This window comes from Melospiza melodia, chromosome 6, assembly GCF_035770615.1.
Source record: "Melospiza melodia melodia isolate bMelMel2 chromosome 6, bMelMel2.pri, whole genome shotgun sequence".
Lineage (NCBI taxonomy): Eukaryota > Metazoa > Chordata > Aves > Passeriformes > Passerellidae > Melospiza > Melospiza melodia.
Genome location: NC_086199.1, coordinates 51,413,708 through 51,431,300, shown reverse-complemented (window position 1 = coordinate 51,431,300; position 17,593 = coordinate 51,413,708). Strand labels below are relative to the sequence as shown.

Here is a 17,593-nt window from a genome sequence, read left to right as displayed (position 1 = left end):
AAGGAAAGAATTCTCTTTGTAAACAGTTTTCATATTAATCTAATTGCTGAGATTGCTGAGAGCTGAACACTCTTCAAAACAGTCTAATACCAGCATTAAAAAATCATAGGAGTTGGCAAGAAAATGCTTTTAAATGAAGGCTTCACCAAAACCTCTTTTAGTACTATAACAACTTTAAGGACTTAAGAATATTATTATGGCTTAAATAGCAAGGGATTTGTCTAAACATATACATCTGAAAGCTAAATTGTATTTTTAAAACTGATGAAATTAAAGTAAATTTTTTGCTGGTTTTTTTCCCTTCTCCAAAAGGTTATGAGTACCCATGTGGCTGTGAGAGTTGTAGATGTGAGAAAAAGGTGATGTGTCATAAATGAATGCCCTGGTATTCAGCTTTAGCTCCTAACTACAGCATTGATTCCAGGCCTCGTGTCTACATTTTAAAAGGGATGTTGGAAAATTGGAAAGTGTTCAGCAAAGAGCTACAAGAATGATTTCAGGTCTGGAAAACATCCTTTGTAGTGAATGACTAGTGAAACTCCATCTACTTACTTTTTCCAAGGGAAGTTTTTCCACAACCTTGTCATAGCCTACAAGTTGCTACATGGGGAAGAGCCTTCTCCTAGATTAAATCTTGCAGAAAAGAGCATTAAAAGGCAGAAAGCTAAGCTAAGCAAAAGCAAAATGAGAAACAAGGCAGGGGCTGATAACCCTGATGGCCATGGAATGCTGGAATGATTCTCAGATGAGGAGAAATCGCCTTGGGGTCTTTTTTCACCAGCTGAGGATCTGACAGGGATGCTCTGGTTTGAGTAGCTTGGTACTGTCCAAAGGCAAACATTACTTAGAGAGGTTCACTGCTTGAGCCACCTATGGCAGGTAGGGCTACATAAATATAATAACAAAATTGAAATACAGAAGTTTATCTTATTAGTCTTCTCCTTATAATTTCCTGTTTCAATGATCCTTGTGAAAAAGGTGACAACAGCCAAGCCTCTGGAGTGCTGTGAATTCAAATATATTGGTGTGAGTTCAAATACTATGGCATGTCAAACGTTATGGGATGATCACATTAATGAGCAGGAGTCCATTTACTCATTGAGTTTTAAAGATCAATACAGTTTAGGGAGGAAAAAGCCCAAAACCACAAATGGAATTTCTAATTTTTTTCCCCTTTCAAGAGTAAAACTCTAATTCAGATTTATTTCTGGGCAGTGAGTTTTATATGAATACACTTGGAGGTGGAAGAGGCACTCAGATTTCTGGCACCCTATCTCCAGTGCAAGAGCATGATTAATTCATTAATAAAGCACAGCTTGTCAATGGGTAGCACTGGAAATATTGCATATTAAGAGCACCAAGCGTTCAATACACTGAATGGAGAAGTCTCTGCCAGTGTGCTGGAGATTGCACCCAAAGAGAGATGGCTGCAACCAAAATAAAGAGTAAAAGTAAATTTAAAATAAATTAAAAAACCCATTCCTTTCCCCAGAGCTCTCAGGCTCTGTGCTACAGGCAGAGTGCTTGTGGAATAATAACTGGTTTGGCTAACACAAAAGCAACTCCAGCAAAAATTGCTGAGAAGAGCCTAACTCCATCCTGCTGAGTAGAAGGAAACCAGCACCTACTGGAAGCAGTGGGAGCTGAGGAGGGCCAGGGCAGTTTGCAGTGGCACTCAGCACTCACATGGGGCACATTAATAAGGGCACTAATTACAGCACCTAGGGCTGAGCAGCTGCTCCAAGCGGGCAGGTGGGTTACCCAGCACCCTCCTCCTCTCCAGAGCTCCACCAAAGAGCAGCCATTCCAAACTGTGAAGCAATTTTTTCCAGAGGGAGCATCTGGGCCGTTGGCACACTGCTGTACAGCTCAGGAATGGTGTCCAGGGCTGGGTTTGTGACGGACAAACCGAGCTCCTCTGATCCTGCCCCTTGTCCAGGGCTGCCCCAGGGCTGGGTTTGTGACGGACAAACCGAGCTGCTCTGACCCTGCCCCTTGTCCAGGGCTGCCCCAGGGCTGGGTTTGTGACGGACAAACCGAGCTGCTCTGACCCTGCCCCTTGTCTAGGGCTGCCCCAGGGCTGGGTTTGTGATGGACAAACCGAGCTGCTCTGACCCTGCCCCTTGTCCAGGGCTGCCCCAGGGCTGGGTTTGTGATGGACAAACAAACTGAGCTGCTCTGATCCTGCCCCTTCCGCTGCCACCCTGCTCGGGGTCCTCCTCCCTGTGCCAGGGCCGCTTTCTTCCATATCTTGTTTGTTTTGCATGCATTTGCATGCTGGCCTTGGAGCCATTCTTGTTACAGGCCCCAGTTGTGAGTGCAGATCATTTGGCAGTCATGCTGTGTGTGTGTGTGTGTGTGTGTGTGTGGAGGGAAGTTCCAGATTCTGGATTATGCAATATAAATTACAAGAAAGAAAGGAAAGAAAAGAAGAGAGAAAGAAAAGGAAAGAAAGAAAGCAAGAAAGCAAGCAAGAAAGAAAGGATGAGAGAAAGAAAGAGCAAAAAGAAAGAAAGAAAGAGCAAAAAGAAAGAAAGAAAGAAAGAAAGAAAGAAAGAAAGAAAGAAAGAAAGAAAGAAAGAAAGAAAGAAAGAAAGAGAAAAGAAAAGAAAAGAAAAGAAAAGAAAAGAAAAGAAAAGAAAAGAAAAGAAAAGAAAAGAAAAGAAAAGAAAAGAAAAGAAAAGAAAAGAAAAGAGAAAAAGAGCCCTGATTGTGTGTGTGAATGAAGGGCACAAAGAATCTCTGCACCTTTTAAGATGGCTGGAGGCACATGGGGATAAATTCAGAGGGGTGGGAGGAGACCACAGGCACAAGCCATTTCTGAACACTGATTACATGGGTAAATTGTTTGTTCCAGTGTATCACAAAGAGAAGGAGCATTATTTTTCATGGCACAGCTGTTTTGAATAAGAATAGGAATAAACTTAACTATCCTCCTCATGTTACTTACCACTAATTATGGCATATATTTACATCTATAAAACAGTGAAATTTTGGGAGACATAATTTAATGCCTCTTTATTGTGTAGATTCCTTTATTTCCATCCCACATTTGAATTTCAAAAATGTTTAGGACTTCAAAGCATCTTTAAAAGCTTGCCCTAATTATAATATGCATTACTTTCTAAAACTCCTAGTTTGCATTGCAGATTCCTGCAAATAGAGGCATTCATTTTAAACATCAATTAATATCATCCACGCATCTTCAGATGAGTTTGGGTCTTGGTTTCAGAGTTGCAGTGAGCTCCGGCTAAGCTTTCCTCAGTTAGAAGAATAGTTCAAGCTACTGCAAACACAAAATTAAGTCAGTGGATGAGATCCACAGAAAGCCTGACAGGCCAACATTAATTTATATCAGTTGTTTTTTTCCTATGTCACCAATGAGAGAACAACCATTCTCCTTTCAGACACATTTGCTTCCCAAGCCTGTCCCTGTAGCTGCAGAAATCAGAGTTCAGGCTGGCACAGAGCATTTGGCAGAGTGAGAGACACAAAATCCCAGCACTTTATTGCAAGGTGTGCTTACACCAGCACTGAGGATCCCTGTGGAGGCAGGACGCACTGCACAATGCTGCAGGTTACATGGAAAAGTCATGCAAAATTTGCCTCAAAATTTGCACTTGGGGTTGAGGCAAAACCTGAGAGAGAAATAACAAAGTTACAGCAGCACAATTTAGTCTAGGAGGCCTAAGTGTATTGCTTACAATTAGAGAATTTAGGGATAGTAGTGAGCAATCAGTGGGGCTAGCACTAATATGAACATGGATAGAACCAATAAAAGAAACTAGCACAGGCACCCTGTGCTGACTGAGCTTTTAGACAGGCTGACTGGAACTTCAAAGAGCAGAAAACTCTGGGGCTATTCCCAAGTCACAAAAGCAGTTTAAATACAAACTGACCACCAGGAACATTGACCACACTCAGATTAAGGTTAGATGGCACAAATCATTCCTGGTTGTTTTGCACAGATTGGGCTTAGTCCCCTAAGGTGAGAGAAGCAGGATTGTGCAATTAACCTGCACCCAGGGAAGGGTTTCCTCCACAGATACTCTTCAGCCTTCTCTGAATTCTGCATCAGTGTTCTAGGACAGCTTTTACATTTGTTCAGTCACCTTTATTTTTGTTTTAATTCTATAACCCAGTAATCTCCAGTCTCATACCCCTGTCACACAAACTTCCTGTGCCACACCATCAGGACATTGCTCCTTATTTACAGCACGCCAAGTGAAACTCCCTCATTAGTGTAAAAATCTGTCTCTGTGGCAATTGCCCTGAACTCTGGGGTTCCAGTGGCTCTCTGGGATAAAGCAGAGGAAGAAAGTCACTGCATTCCAGGAGCAAGGTAAGGACCAGGGCATTGCACTGCAGGTTGTTTGAGGTGGTGTAGGAGGAAGAGTCTCTTCCTTTTGTACCTCCTGCACTGCTATGTAGAAAGAGACCCAAAAGTGTGACATCCAGATGTGTCACCAGGGCCAGGAGCTCATCCATTCCCAGCATCAGGCTGTGTTTCCCATGAGATACAATTTGCACTAACCAATAAAGCTCTGCAAAGCAAAGCAAACTTTGCTTTGTACTCCATCCCAGTGCTGCCTGGGTAGGTCAAATCCACAACTGGCAGATGTCTTCTTGCAGGATCTCAGACCTTTCCCTCCCACCTTTTTAGCAGTCAAACCTTATTACTGAAATCAGGACAGCAGGGAAAGCTGTGCTGGTGAGCAGCCTGAAGCAGAACTAAAGGGGAAAGAGCCAGAGGAGTTTTCTTTCCAGCTACCAGAGCTCAGCTGCTTTCTGCCTTAGTCCTCCTCAGCACAAGTACTCATCTGTGGTCTTCCTGCTTCCCCTATTCCCATTCCACAGCACGATTAATGTATAACAAAACACCCTTTGTGCTGCCTCCAGTGGCATGCTGACTCCCCTTAAATCCATTTGCAGGGTCACCATTCCTCCTGGCACCCAATCCTCACCTTCACTTTCAACCTTCTCACTCTCCAGCTCCCCTTCTCTGGTTTGCTTTGACTTCTTTCACTCAGACCCTGCCTTTTGTTCACTGACTCTCCTCAGAGTGCTTTCACACCTGTAATTATGTGCCCAACCAAAATTCACCTTCCTCTTTTGCCCACCCAAACAAGGGGTGCCACGATCACCTGGGATGCAGCAGCTTACAGTGCTGAGCAAATGATTGATGGCTACATGGGAATGAGGGAGGGAGACCGCACAAAGGATGGGAAATGGGAAATAAATGGTGAGACAGAGTATTGGGACTAGGAAATAACCACACATCGTGAACTGAAGCGGGGAGGAGCTGAACTTACAGAGTAGGAGGAGTAGCAGATGATGAGAGAGTAGATACTAATTCAGAACCAGATACTTAATTCAGCCAAAATTAATCTCTCTCCATATGATTATATTTGAGATTACTTATAGGGTCAAAAACCACTGTCAGCAACCTGTGCCAGCTTTTTCCTGGTAATATTATGACTGGTTAAAAGAGTTTTTTAACACTCCCCATAAAAAAGGGAACAGCATCCTTTTTTCCTGAAGAAACGCCCTGTTGGGGTGAGAGTAATAAAGGACAGTGAGCTGACAGCTTAGGATCTAATTCTCATTACTAGCTATCTTCTGGTTTTCCTGGACATATTCCTACACATGTTTAGGACTGGGGGCCACTGGTGTGAAGTTTTTGCTAGAAGAGCATTCCTTGTGACTCTTGCAACACTCAAACACCACCCCAGGCACCTTCTCTCTGCCTCACTCACTTGATGAGAGAGAAAATCCACTGGTTTATTTTAAGATCATGGCTCAGGAAAGTGTTCTCACCACGTTTTTAATGCATAACTCAGAAGGATGTTAGCACTGTATGTTTTTTAATCTCTAAGTTAATACAGCACAAAATTGTGTTAAAAGGCCATTATGTTGGAAGGCACGGTGAGGTTAGGAAATGTTGGATTGAAGTTGCCTGCACATCCTGACTGCTGAACTGTGTCATGTCACAGGCTTTAGCTACACAGCTGCACAGCCACCCTGGGAACATCCTCACAACCTTTCTTTGTCTCTGCTGTTCCCTGTGCTGCTTCCTGAGCTCCTCAGGACCCGTGCTGAGCACAGAATTGCACATTCCACAGAGGTTTATTTCACAGCATCACCTCGAGGCCTCACAGCAGCCTGAGTCTGATGTGTCAGTGAGCACTTGGGGAGCAGGGGGGGTGTCAGCCCCCCAGACGTGTCACAGATGTGGGGCTGGGACAGGAGTGTTCAAGGGGAGCACTGCTGGGAGCAGACAGAGCACAGAAGGCTGGCACTGGGATTTCCAAAGTCAGGAGAGCACCACAGACCCCAATGACCCAAAGAAGGTCTCTACTGGCTTTAGGTACACCTTTGAGCATTCAGTGTGCCTGAAAAATCAATTTCCACTTGGAGAAAAAGCAGAACATATAATTCCTCAGTTACCATATCATAAATCTCTGCTGCATCCACATCTAGTATAAAGTCTGAGGCTTATCATCCTCTGTGGGAAATGAGAACAGGCATGTGAAGTGACATTCATTTTTGCCAGTGTGCTCTGCAAATATTTATTACATAGAGTGGATTGGTGAGATGATGGCCTCAGCTCAAGCCAGATTTCTCAAGGAAATGTATTTAGTGGTCACAGACCCTTAACTCCCAGCTCTGCTCCACTGCAGCCAGATTTCTCCTGCTGTTATGTTTGTCCTTTTCTCACCTCCCAGAAACTTTCTTTGCTGTTCTTCGTCCCTGTGTTTCCTTATCCCAAATGCTCCCTCTTCCCACTGCCTCCCTCTTTTTGACCCCACATTCTCACCTGCCTGTTCCAGACCACTGGTATCACTGTGTTTCAGCTCCCTCTGCTCTGTTCTTTGCTCTTTCTGGCCTCTTTGCTCAGCCACCCCTTAAACACTCGGTCTACAGCTCACAGGCCCAGTTTTAAGCCCTGTGAATTTCTCAATGGGTTTCTTCTGCAGTCCAACACAGCTTCTGCTCAGTGGCTTAGTCCTTCTACATCCAGATTTGAGTAAAAAAAGAGTTTCCCTCATTCCAGTTTCCACTCCTAAATCTGGTGCCACAGAAGCTCTTGGAAAGATATGAAGTCTGGGGCATTTATGAGGTGTAGAGTATTTCAAATCCCATAGATAAGCTCAAGGAAATCTGATCATAAGCAGTGGTTCCAGATCAACCTCTTCTGGTTTCAGCCTCAACCTGTCCACCCTGTAATTAAACCCTAAATATGCCCCTTTTAGTGAAGTTCTAAAAGAAAAAATGTAAATGCTTAGATGCTAACTGCTGCTAGGAAAATGAGCATGCCACAAAAAATACCCCAACAAATTAGTGAGCATAAAAAGCTTTAGTATAAGCATGAGGCTCAGCCTGCAGATTTGCTGATCCTTTTGGATGAACCTTTTAGTAGTTTAGTGGTGGACTTGGCTGATGGTTGAACTCAATGATCTGGGACCTTTTCCAGCCTAAATTATTTTATGATTATGTCACTAACATGATCATTTGCAAATACAATAAGAAAAACCTGGCTTATCAATGAAATTCATCACTACTCGATCAATATGCAGCATCCCAGCCCTCCATTCCAATTATTCTTTCACCCTTGCTCTGAACATGACAAGCTATGGAGCAGAATCCTGTGGTTGACTAACAAAAAGGCAAGGAGAAGCAGATGTGCTTCAAGAAAGCAGCTCTGAGAGCCTCCCAGGCTCAGAGCTGCCTCAGCTTGGATGCCTCTGCACAAGCAGGGGCTGATGGCAGGGCTGACCCTCACACCCTGCACCTGGCAGCAGCTGCACCTCGGAAATACCCAAAGCAGCCTCCATTCCCTGCCTTTCCCTGAACCACTAGATGGCAGTTCCCATCTCCAAACGGGCTCTGGGTACCGGCTGGCTGCTGCCCAGCAGTGCAGGGCCAGGCACAGCTGGGGCACATCTGCCCTGGCTGCTGGGAGCTGCCAGCTCTGTGCCAGGGAAGGGAAAACAGCTCTGCATGGCAACAGAGGGGGAAACACCTCCCACAGCCCTGCTGGGCAGCAGGGTCCTTCCCTCCACGCCTTATGTGAAAAATGGATGTATTTTATGATTGGCTTTTTGCAAATATTGAAATGAATATTATATGTGTTGTGTTAGGAAGTAATGCTGTATTAAGGCTCTTAAGTAGTGTGTTAAATATAGTTTTAGGTTATAACAAAATGTTAAAATAGAAACTGTGCTATGGAAGATACTTTTTTTAAAGAAAGGACTTGCAGTGAGATAGCAGCCACAGGACACCTGAATCTTTCAGAGAAAAAGAATTTATTGCTCCATAATCAGAGGAAATTAACTTCTTCCTGCCTCGAAGATGCTGTGAGGATTCAGAGGAAGAAGCTGACACTGCCCAGACAGAATCCTGTGTTTGAATGGAATTTATGCATCATGGATGAGGTGTATGAATATGCAACAGGCTGCTGCTTTTAAGGGTTAATCCTCTGTTAATGTGGGTCCTTTTTTGGGCTTATTGTGCCCAGAAAAGGTACCTGGACCATCTATAACTCTTTGTCTCTATTGTCTCATATTGTCCTAATTCAAATTGTCCAAATTATTATTACCCTAATTGTATTACTATTTTTATAACCATTTTATTACTATTAAAACTTTTCAAAACAAGCGCTTGGCGTTTTTCCCTGTGGACTCACCCAGAATTTGACGAGGAAGAAAGCGTTCTGCGGCCCCTTCCCAAAGAGCTCCTTCAGGCCGCCCTTCTTCTCGGGGAATTTGTCGTAGATCTGGCGGATGTCCACCGACTCCAGCAAGGGGTCGCTGTAAGAATGGTTGGCATGTCCGATGTGCACGAAGAGGTGTTTGTTGTACTGCAGGGGAGAAACAGGGAAATCAGCCAGAGGAACAGAGCTGTGCTCCCATGGACTGCATCACTCCCTCCTGGCACTGGGATTTTCTGCAGCATGGTTGGCAGGAACAGCTTCACTGATTGTGGCACACACCCTTGTGAACAAGGGTCAACATCAATAAAAACCCCTGTGTCCCCACTGCAAGCCCCAAAGCCTCTGCAAGGGGGTCATTTACACTGCAAGGCCCAGCGGCAGCACGGTGATAAAGAGCCCTTCACTGAGCATAAAAAGATGAATTGCTCAGGAGGAAAGTTTATTTTTGCTCCTTTAAACAGTGAGTTTTAATGGCCTGTGTCCTCAGAGCCTGAATTTCTGCTGGTGCCACAGAGCCCACTTCTGCACATTGCAAACCTCTATCTCAACTAAAAAGAGATGGAGGGAATTTCCTTTTGACTGCAGGATGACAAGAAGGCCAGTTTCTCTGCACTGCCGTTCCTACAGACATTGTCCGCGTGTATTTCAACCCATGTAATATTCAAGAGCCCAACTTTTCCCCCTTCCCTCGGGAGCCAGCTCTGTAGAGGACCATCCCTGCCAAAACACATTCGGCCTCAATTTCCCATTTCTTAACTTCATCCCATCACACCTCACTATAACCACAGCAATCACCTTGGCAGTGCCTCTCCTGCCTGGGGGACACCCTTGGACCAGTGAGGTCCACCCCAAAGGAGCACAACATGATATTTTAGGGGCTGCCATTCCCCCAAGAGAACCTTTCAGCACCCAAAATGATACTGGAGGGATGAACACCAGGAAAGACCCTCCAGCAGTCAGTCAGCACCTCCCAGGGCCACCAGAGCAGAGTGAAGGAGCTCCACAATGGCAAGTTTAAACACTGGGGCTTTCCCCATGCAGATCACAAAACATTTTGCTAACTCAGTTAAAGGAAAGCTGACATGCAGTCAATGAACACTAGAGAACCCTGTCACACTGAACAGATGCTGTACATAAGGGGCAATTCCCAAAAGCTAGGCACAAATAAAATATTTAAAGCCCCAAAGCAAACCTCATTTAAGCTATTTTGTTTACAATGTACCTGCTGAATGAACAAATTGAAGTGACAAATCTAAATGAATTGGGCAACCACTCAGAGCCTTCCTTCGGTGTGAGCAAAGTCTTCCCTAGCAGATGTCCAAAACTCTGGGGAAAAGGAAATGGACTGGCTGGATTTCTGCACTTAGGAAATGAAATTGAAATCTATTAAAAATCATCTAGCACAGTGAAATCTGTGAATTTAGAACCAGAGAACACTCATCTGGGTATGGGGCCAAAAATGAGATACAGCCTGTGTTTTCTTGCAGGGTTGTATTTCTTTCTAAATTTTGTAGAAGGAAAAAGGAAAACATAACATCTCATTAAGGCATTTCCACAAGCAAAAAAACCCTGGGGATTGTTTCCTCTCCGTCTTCTCTGCTGGAGTTGTTCCAGGTTGTATAAATGACCACATTTTTATGGAAACAGAATCAAGGGCTCAGATTCTCCTGTAAATTGTCCTCCTCCCCAAAAGGGTGTCTCTCTCCCAGCCCAAAGATGGCTGGGGAGGCAAGGGGGAAGGGAGAGCTGCATTTTACCGTTTGGCCACTGCAAACCCCCAAGACAATTCACACACTGTGCCTTATTCTGCAAGCCAGGCAAATATACAAATTGCTCAGGATCCAAACTTCAGTAAAAGCAAACACATTTATAGGGGCATGGAGCATGAAGTCTTAATACTCTTTAAATATAAAAGCAGAGTTGGAGGCAGCTGCAAAGCTGCCACAGTTGTCTGCAGAGCTCGCCAAAGCACCAGATGCTGCTGCAGCAAAATTTCTGAGCGGGTACAGTAGGACAGATGGTATGACATCACCTGACAACATTCTTAGGACAGAAATGTTTATTTTGATATTGCAATGTGTGATTATTTTCTCCTTATGTTGCTGCAATTCCTATGCTAAGTACAATCATTACTAAGCTAATTAGACACGGCATATTTCTGCAAACTAACAAATGATAATGCAGTACTGGAACAGGGTAAATGGGTACTGAAATGATCCCTATTGCTTTTAGACAAACATGACAGCAACTGAGGCATGGATAAAGGCAAAGGAGCAAAGTTTTCTGCCTATATTTTTGAGCCCATTAGTGTCTGAAAAGCTTAAAAACATCCTCGTTATATTGATAATTCACTGTTGATTTAGACTGAGTATTCCAGAGTCATTGAAGTGCATTAGTTGCTGAGGAATTTACTCACACTGAAGCATTTAAAGGATTTGCATTGGGCATAGAGGCAATAATGTGCTTTAGATGCCATAAACCAGCACAAGTCAAATCTCGTATTTTCTAAGTACACAAGAATAGGAAGAACATTTGCAGCTCTGTCTCCTGTGTCTGCATTACACGACATGCCCTGGAGATGGCCGCCTCTTAAAGCTGAGCTCCTTCCCTTAGAAAAATTCCAACTATCCAAAGAATGCAGTAAAGCCATGAAATATGACTGTTGTCAAATAATACCACGAGAAAAATTATAATCCACTTAGGAATTTAAAAGAACCAAGACAAATTGCCAATGGCAGGGGATGCAAGCATTTAAGCTGGTGCAGAACAAAGACAAACCACCTACACCTGCTCTATCAGCCAGCACGTGTACTTGCAAAAGCTCCTCACCAGTTTTGCCCTTATATCCTGGCACAAGCACACAGATCAGCACATGGGGGGATGAATGGCTCCCCATGCACAGGGTGATGTAGATGCTGAGCAGGGAGGAAGGCAGGGGGCAGCTGTTTCTGTGGGGATGACCTTGCTGATGGGCACAGCAGCTGAGTGCAAGGGTGCTTTAATGCTTCCAAATCCCACTGGCACACCTGCCCTGGCAGGGACTGTGCTCCTGGGGGGAGCCAGGCACTGGGGTATCAGCAGCCTGTGTGCAGCTCTAACCCAAACCCTGCCCAGCCTCTGCTCTGCTGCTGTATCTCATAAATCTGAAATGCTTTAATTTCCTGCTGATGTAAGAAAATCACTTGGTCTGCCAACAAGTTTTCTTATTTCTACCAAAACACACTAGTAACTGAATATTTAATTCCTGCTGCTGTTGTCCTCCACTGAAGCAGATTGGGAGTTATAAACATGACATTTTAATGCTGTAACTGGAGTTTGTACCAAGTCCCGTTAAGGTTTTTAACACATTCCTGTGAAATGCTAACTGAACTTTCTGTGATGTATGCTACCACACAGCTGCATGGGCAACCTGGTTTTTCATGCACCTCCCTGCATTCAGACTCCTGCCTGGACCTGCTCAGGGATTGAATCAGAAATGTGAAGTAAAAGGGGGTTTTGGGTGACTTTATGGTTGCAGAAGTGGAGAGGTAGGTGATGAGGGAAGGCAGTTCCCTGACACCTCAATGTTGCCCAGCACTTCCCAGTGTGAAATTGGGACTGCCTGCTTGGGCAAGATGCTTACACAACGTTTCCATCAGCTTTTCTGCAACAGGGAAGATGCATCTTTCAGCTCTGGCCTGCCTGATTTAAGACCCTGCAGCCCCAGTTCCAGAAGTGCTGAGTGCTCAGATGGGAAAATTATGCCTGACTATAGGAAGCTCTCAATAATGTTAAGTATTCTGCAAAATCAAGCTCATGACAAATCAAAGGGGACCCTCAAAATCAGTGGCCCATTCATTCTTTTGCACCTGAACTTCTTGGTTTGTCAATTGTGAGTAATAATGCTCCTTCATCCAAAAAGACTGCACTAGCACATCTGTGAAATGCAAATGGAGGGAGTTATTAATTCCATTTGGAAGGGAGGTTAGACAGTGCACAGCGAGCAGGGCACGGGGCCACGCATTTCAACAGCAGAAGAAAACAAACTACTGAATAGTTGCTTATCAGAGAAGGGCCATCTACATCTCCCCTGAATGCAGCAGAGGAACAAATGAGCACGTGAGCATGTCATTATCTGCTCTCTGCAGAGCAGAGCAGAGCAGAGCAGGGGATATTGCCCAACTGGTGGGAGCCAGTTTTGGGGTGGGTGCAGGGGAAGCTGTAGGACGAGTTGGGGACATGCAGGGCAGAGGCACAGGCAGCTGCAAAGCCCTCGGGGTGAGCCAGGACAGCTGCTGGGGGCAGGCAGAGTGGGGAATTCACAGCCACAGCCCACCCCACGTGTCCCCTGCAGTTCCAGTTTTGCTGGGAGATCTCCCTGGAAAGGAGGAGAGGCCCATGGAGGCAGCAGGGAAGCAGAGCCAGGTGCCACCAGCCTTTCCAGCTGAGGGCTGGCTTTGGGGATGAATGGTGCTGGGCTCCCAGCACCCCTGACCCCACCCTGGCCCCAGGACCCTCCCTGGAGAGCCCATGTCCTGCCACAGCCGGGCTGGGGAGGCTGCCCTGGCATTCCAACAGGCATCCACGGGGTGCCCCAGGAATCTTGCTGGATGGGAAATCTCCTGCCATGCCACAGCTTCACAACTGTGCCATGTGTCAACACTGGACCTCTTCAAAGTGCTTTCTTGGGACTTCTAGCTATGGAGACCCAAAAATGAGCATTTCACAGAGATGAACACTTGCATCCCACGGCCAACGAGCAGCTCTCCAGCACAGCAAAATAAATGAGCCTTGTGCTCAGCAAAACTTTCTGATTCCAGATTAAAATGACCTCCAATGCAGAGTCTGCAGCTCTGAGACATTCATCCTAATGTGAGTTTGCTTTCTTGTCCTTTCACATCACAAAGACACTAAACCAAGGACTTCCTTGTGACTGAAATGCTGGACTGCTTTTTCTACTGTTCACAGGGAGTACAGAAAGGATAAACAATCCTTGCAACAATGGATATTGTTCAAGGATGGAGGGCTTCTTTTGAAAAGATCTCATTTATTTTTCATCACTTAGGTGGTTTGATTAACTTTGGTGAGTTTTACTGCATTTGGCTAATGATGGCAGGCTGTTTTTATGGCCCTTGAGCAATTGCTTTCCCTTTCTGGTTCTCAGGCACAATTCTCCCCGGGCTCACAAAGTCTTTTTACAACAACAATAAAACCTGAATTAAAACATAAAGAATGTTTTATTTCTTCACCACTTTTTAAAATACATTTTGAAATTTGGACCTAACACAATCTGACAGTTTGGATGGGTGGACATATACTGAAAATGTCCATCAGCCATGTTCTGTATAGCCCTATATAGATATTTTAAATATAAAGTTGTCTGAAGTGCTCACAATTTAAATAAATGTGACAGCAAGAGCAAGAAGCCTCAAAAAAGAAGAAAGGGCTTTTTTTGTTGGGTGGTGATACGGCTTTTTTCTCTGATTGAAAATCAAGCTTGACTATGTGTGCATATGTATATATATAGAGAGATATAAAGATTTTGAATTATTTTCATTTCAGTTATAGTCTTTGAATTTTATATCTACTTGTGTAGCAGTCAGTTGCTTAGATCCTTTCTAACTTGCCTGCATGCTCAGTTTATATTTGTTAGGAAACATGGGATTGCTAGGTTTAAGCATTTGTCCTGAACTTTCACAGAACCACTGGAATAAAAATGGAAAGCCCCCATTAAGGAAAACCTGTCTTGGAAGCAACAGATGGGCACAAGAACTGCTCCATCTGCTGAGAACAGAGTTATACAGGACAGGGAATAATCACAGGTGGCTGAAATGCTGCTGCTTGGGCCTGCAAGGGAAACTCCTATGCACCATTTAGGAATTGTACTTAAGCACAAAATGCCACAAAAACAAAATACAGCTTGACATTTGTAAACAGCATTGATTTTCATGGAAAAGGTGGAGCAATTTTACCCATCCTCACTGCAGAGTCAGTGTTCCAATATTTTGCCATCTTGTGTTTCCCAGACTATCTTCTGCCATGCAGAGTTACAGTGAGCGGTCCTTATTGTTTCCTTTCTATATTTTTCTCTTTTGCAAATGGAATAATTTTGTGTCTAAACAAGGAAAAAGATTGACAGATCAACAGCTGTCCACAAGTGAGAGGACTCTATGGAGCTGATTTCCAACCCTTCAGAATGCCCAATCTAAACTAACCTCTGAAAGTGCCTGGCATTGAGCTTATTAGAAAGCTTTTAAACAGCATTTGCCATTGGAAGAGCCACAGAAATGCTGCAGGCCCCACTCCCACCAGGAATTATTCCCTGTGGTTGGACCTTCGTGCCCATGCACAGCCCCACTGCAGGCTGTGGGAGCCACCACAGCTGACAAACCCAAATTTCTCATTTCTGGCCAGGAATAGGGACTGCAAGGGGTCTGCCAGGATCAAGTCCTGATCCCAATAAACCAAATAAAATGAACAATAGAAGTTCAATAAACTTCCAGGCTACAGTTTGAGGTGGAATTGGTCTATTTGCCTCTAGCGCTATGAGACTTTCTGGCCTGATTTTGGGTTGGGGGAGAGAGGGAGGAAGGGTCACCTTTGTTTAATGAAATGTTGGAAGCACATTTGATGAAGATGCTAATTTATGTAATTTTCTGTGAGAAGTCAGCAATGCAATGAATCTCTAAGTGTCCTTTTTCAGAAGATAGAGGAGAACTCCCTCACATGTCTCCTGTAGCAGCACACAAACACATTCATTTCTGAGGCCAGCAGAGGCACAAAGGAGATGCTGCAATCACAGCACATGCCTGCAGGACTTCACGAGCACAATGTGGAAACACACTCAGGTCACCTGCCTCGCTGATTCCACGTGAAAAGTAATAAACCTCCATTTTTCCTCTGCTGTGCAAACTGTACCTGCAGTAAAACAGCCCCACAAAGAAAGGTGTGTAAAGCTGCAGGAGGAATTCACATTTCTGCAGTGGCACCACAGGAGGCTGGGGTTGCTCTCACCTCCAAGGAGAGCTCTTGGTGCTTGTTGGAGAGCTCTGAGCACTGGAGACAGGGCAGGCTGGCAGCAGCACAGAGCTGCCCCTGCACACCAGAGCCTCTCCAGCAAACACCCTGGGAGCTGCCCACACTGCCCTGGGGGCTCTTCCCAATGCCCTTTCAATGCCAAATAACCACATTTACTGAATTCAGTGTAAGGAACCCTTCTCCTGCTGCTGACTGCCCTTTCCCAGGCAGTGATGCTCACTCAGTGCCACAGGGGCTCATCCTTTGGGTGCCCATGGATGCTGCAGGCTGTCCCCATGCAGAGCCCTGCCCCACCTTGATGAGCTAAACTGGGAATTGACTTTGCCTAGAGTCTCATTTTTACAGTGTTACAGCACACAAGTAACTGCTTTTTTTAAAACAAGTCTGGGTAGTTTGATGCTCCTGCTTGTCCTGTAAACCCTCCTGCATAAATGCATTTGAAGGGTGCATTTCTCAGCAGGCTTCTTGCAAGCTGGGACAAGACCCACTGGGCCTCTGCACCCTCAGGAATTTCAAATAATATCAGTTTGCTCCAAAGAAGGCTTCACAGTGCTTGTGGGGCCATCCTGGGTAACCATGCTTCTGTTCACAACTCCACTGTCTCAGCTGCCCAGCCCTGTTTGCTCCCTCTGACACAAACACCCAGATACAGAGGCACCCCACCACATCAGCACAGGAGCTTTGTATATAGATTTATGTTATAGAAACCTCCAGAAAAGGGATAACTGTGGCAAAAGAGCCAATGAGACTGCACAGAAGGAAGATTTCATTCACACACAGACAGCAAGGCTGAGTGTCACATGGCCACATCATGTTTTCCCAGTAACCTGGAGCACACACACACACACACACACACACATATGGTGTGGGGCAGGCTGGGGATGGCAGAGCCCAGAAATCAGCAGGTCACTTTCCATGGGGTCAGCAAGGGCTGGGGAATCCATGCATGGATAAGGGTGACTGCTGGGGAGACCTGGATGTGGTACCCAGAAATCCAAACCTCTGCCCAGAGGGACTCAGGGCTGGGGTGGAGGGGGTGCTCCAGAGGGGCCTGGAGCACTCTGAGGTGAAGCCCACCAGAGGCAGGGCTGCCATGAGACCATGGGAAGGCAAAGGGATTCCAGGGAAACCCTGGAAATTCAGGTGAGCACTGAGAGAACTGTACCTGCTGCCAAACATTTGCTGCCCTCAAAGCCCATGCAGGCTGGCAAAGCTGCCACTCAGCAAAGCAGCACCCTGCCACGTGGTGGGTGCATGGACAGCTGAGATAGGGTGTGTTTTCACAGGGATCTGGCCCTGCCAGCAGCATTCCTCTGTTGTAAGGTTTCTGGGCTATGTCTCCAATCCCCACAGCGCAGGGTAAACACTCCTTGGATAACACCAGAGCCCATTAATGCTATGGTTTCCAGTGCTGGATTATAAAAGCAAAACGATAGCTTGTCTCTTCTCCAGGCTACTGTATTTTGCCAGGAATCTGAACAAAAATGGCCTGTCCATATCACCCATTCAGGACAGTATTTGCTTTTCAGAAATTATCACGAAAAACTTCTCAGGTTCCAGCTGAAAGAAGTTCTTTCCATTTATTTGCAATGCAGTAGAATCAGTGCTAGGCTACCTAGCTCTTGGTAAATATATGGGGATTAATGTCAAGGTTCAAGGCTTACTGGAGTAATGACACATTACAGCCAACTTCAGAAACTACCCTTAATATACCCTACAGTATACAGACTAAAAATTAAAAGAAAATTTAAAACTTCATTAAAAAAAAATGCGATATGCACGCTTTGTGGGCAAGTCCTTAATTTTGTTTTGGTTAGGAAACAGATTAGGCTTTAACTTAGAGTTCAAGCACTGAATTCTTGC

General features: G+C 45.1%; 1 protein-coding gene across 1 annotated transcript in view; it reads right to left on the bottom strand.

Moving 5' to 3' along the window:
• Positions 1–17,593, bottom strand: part of TEAD1 (TEA domain transcription factor 1) — a 150,478-nt gene that overhangs the window by 10,772 nt on the left and 122,113 nt on the right. The window contains exon 9 of the mRNA XM_063158126.1: positions 8,687–8,860. Coding sequence (XP_063014196.1) covers positions 8,687–8,860 — 174 coding nt within the window. The remainder of the gene's footprint in view (positions 1–8,686; positions 8,861–17,593) is intronic.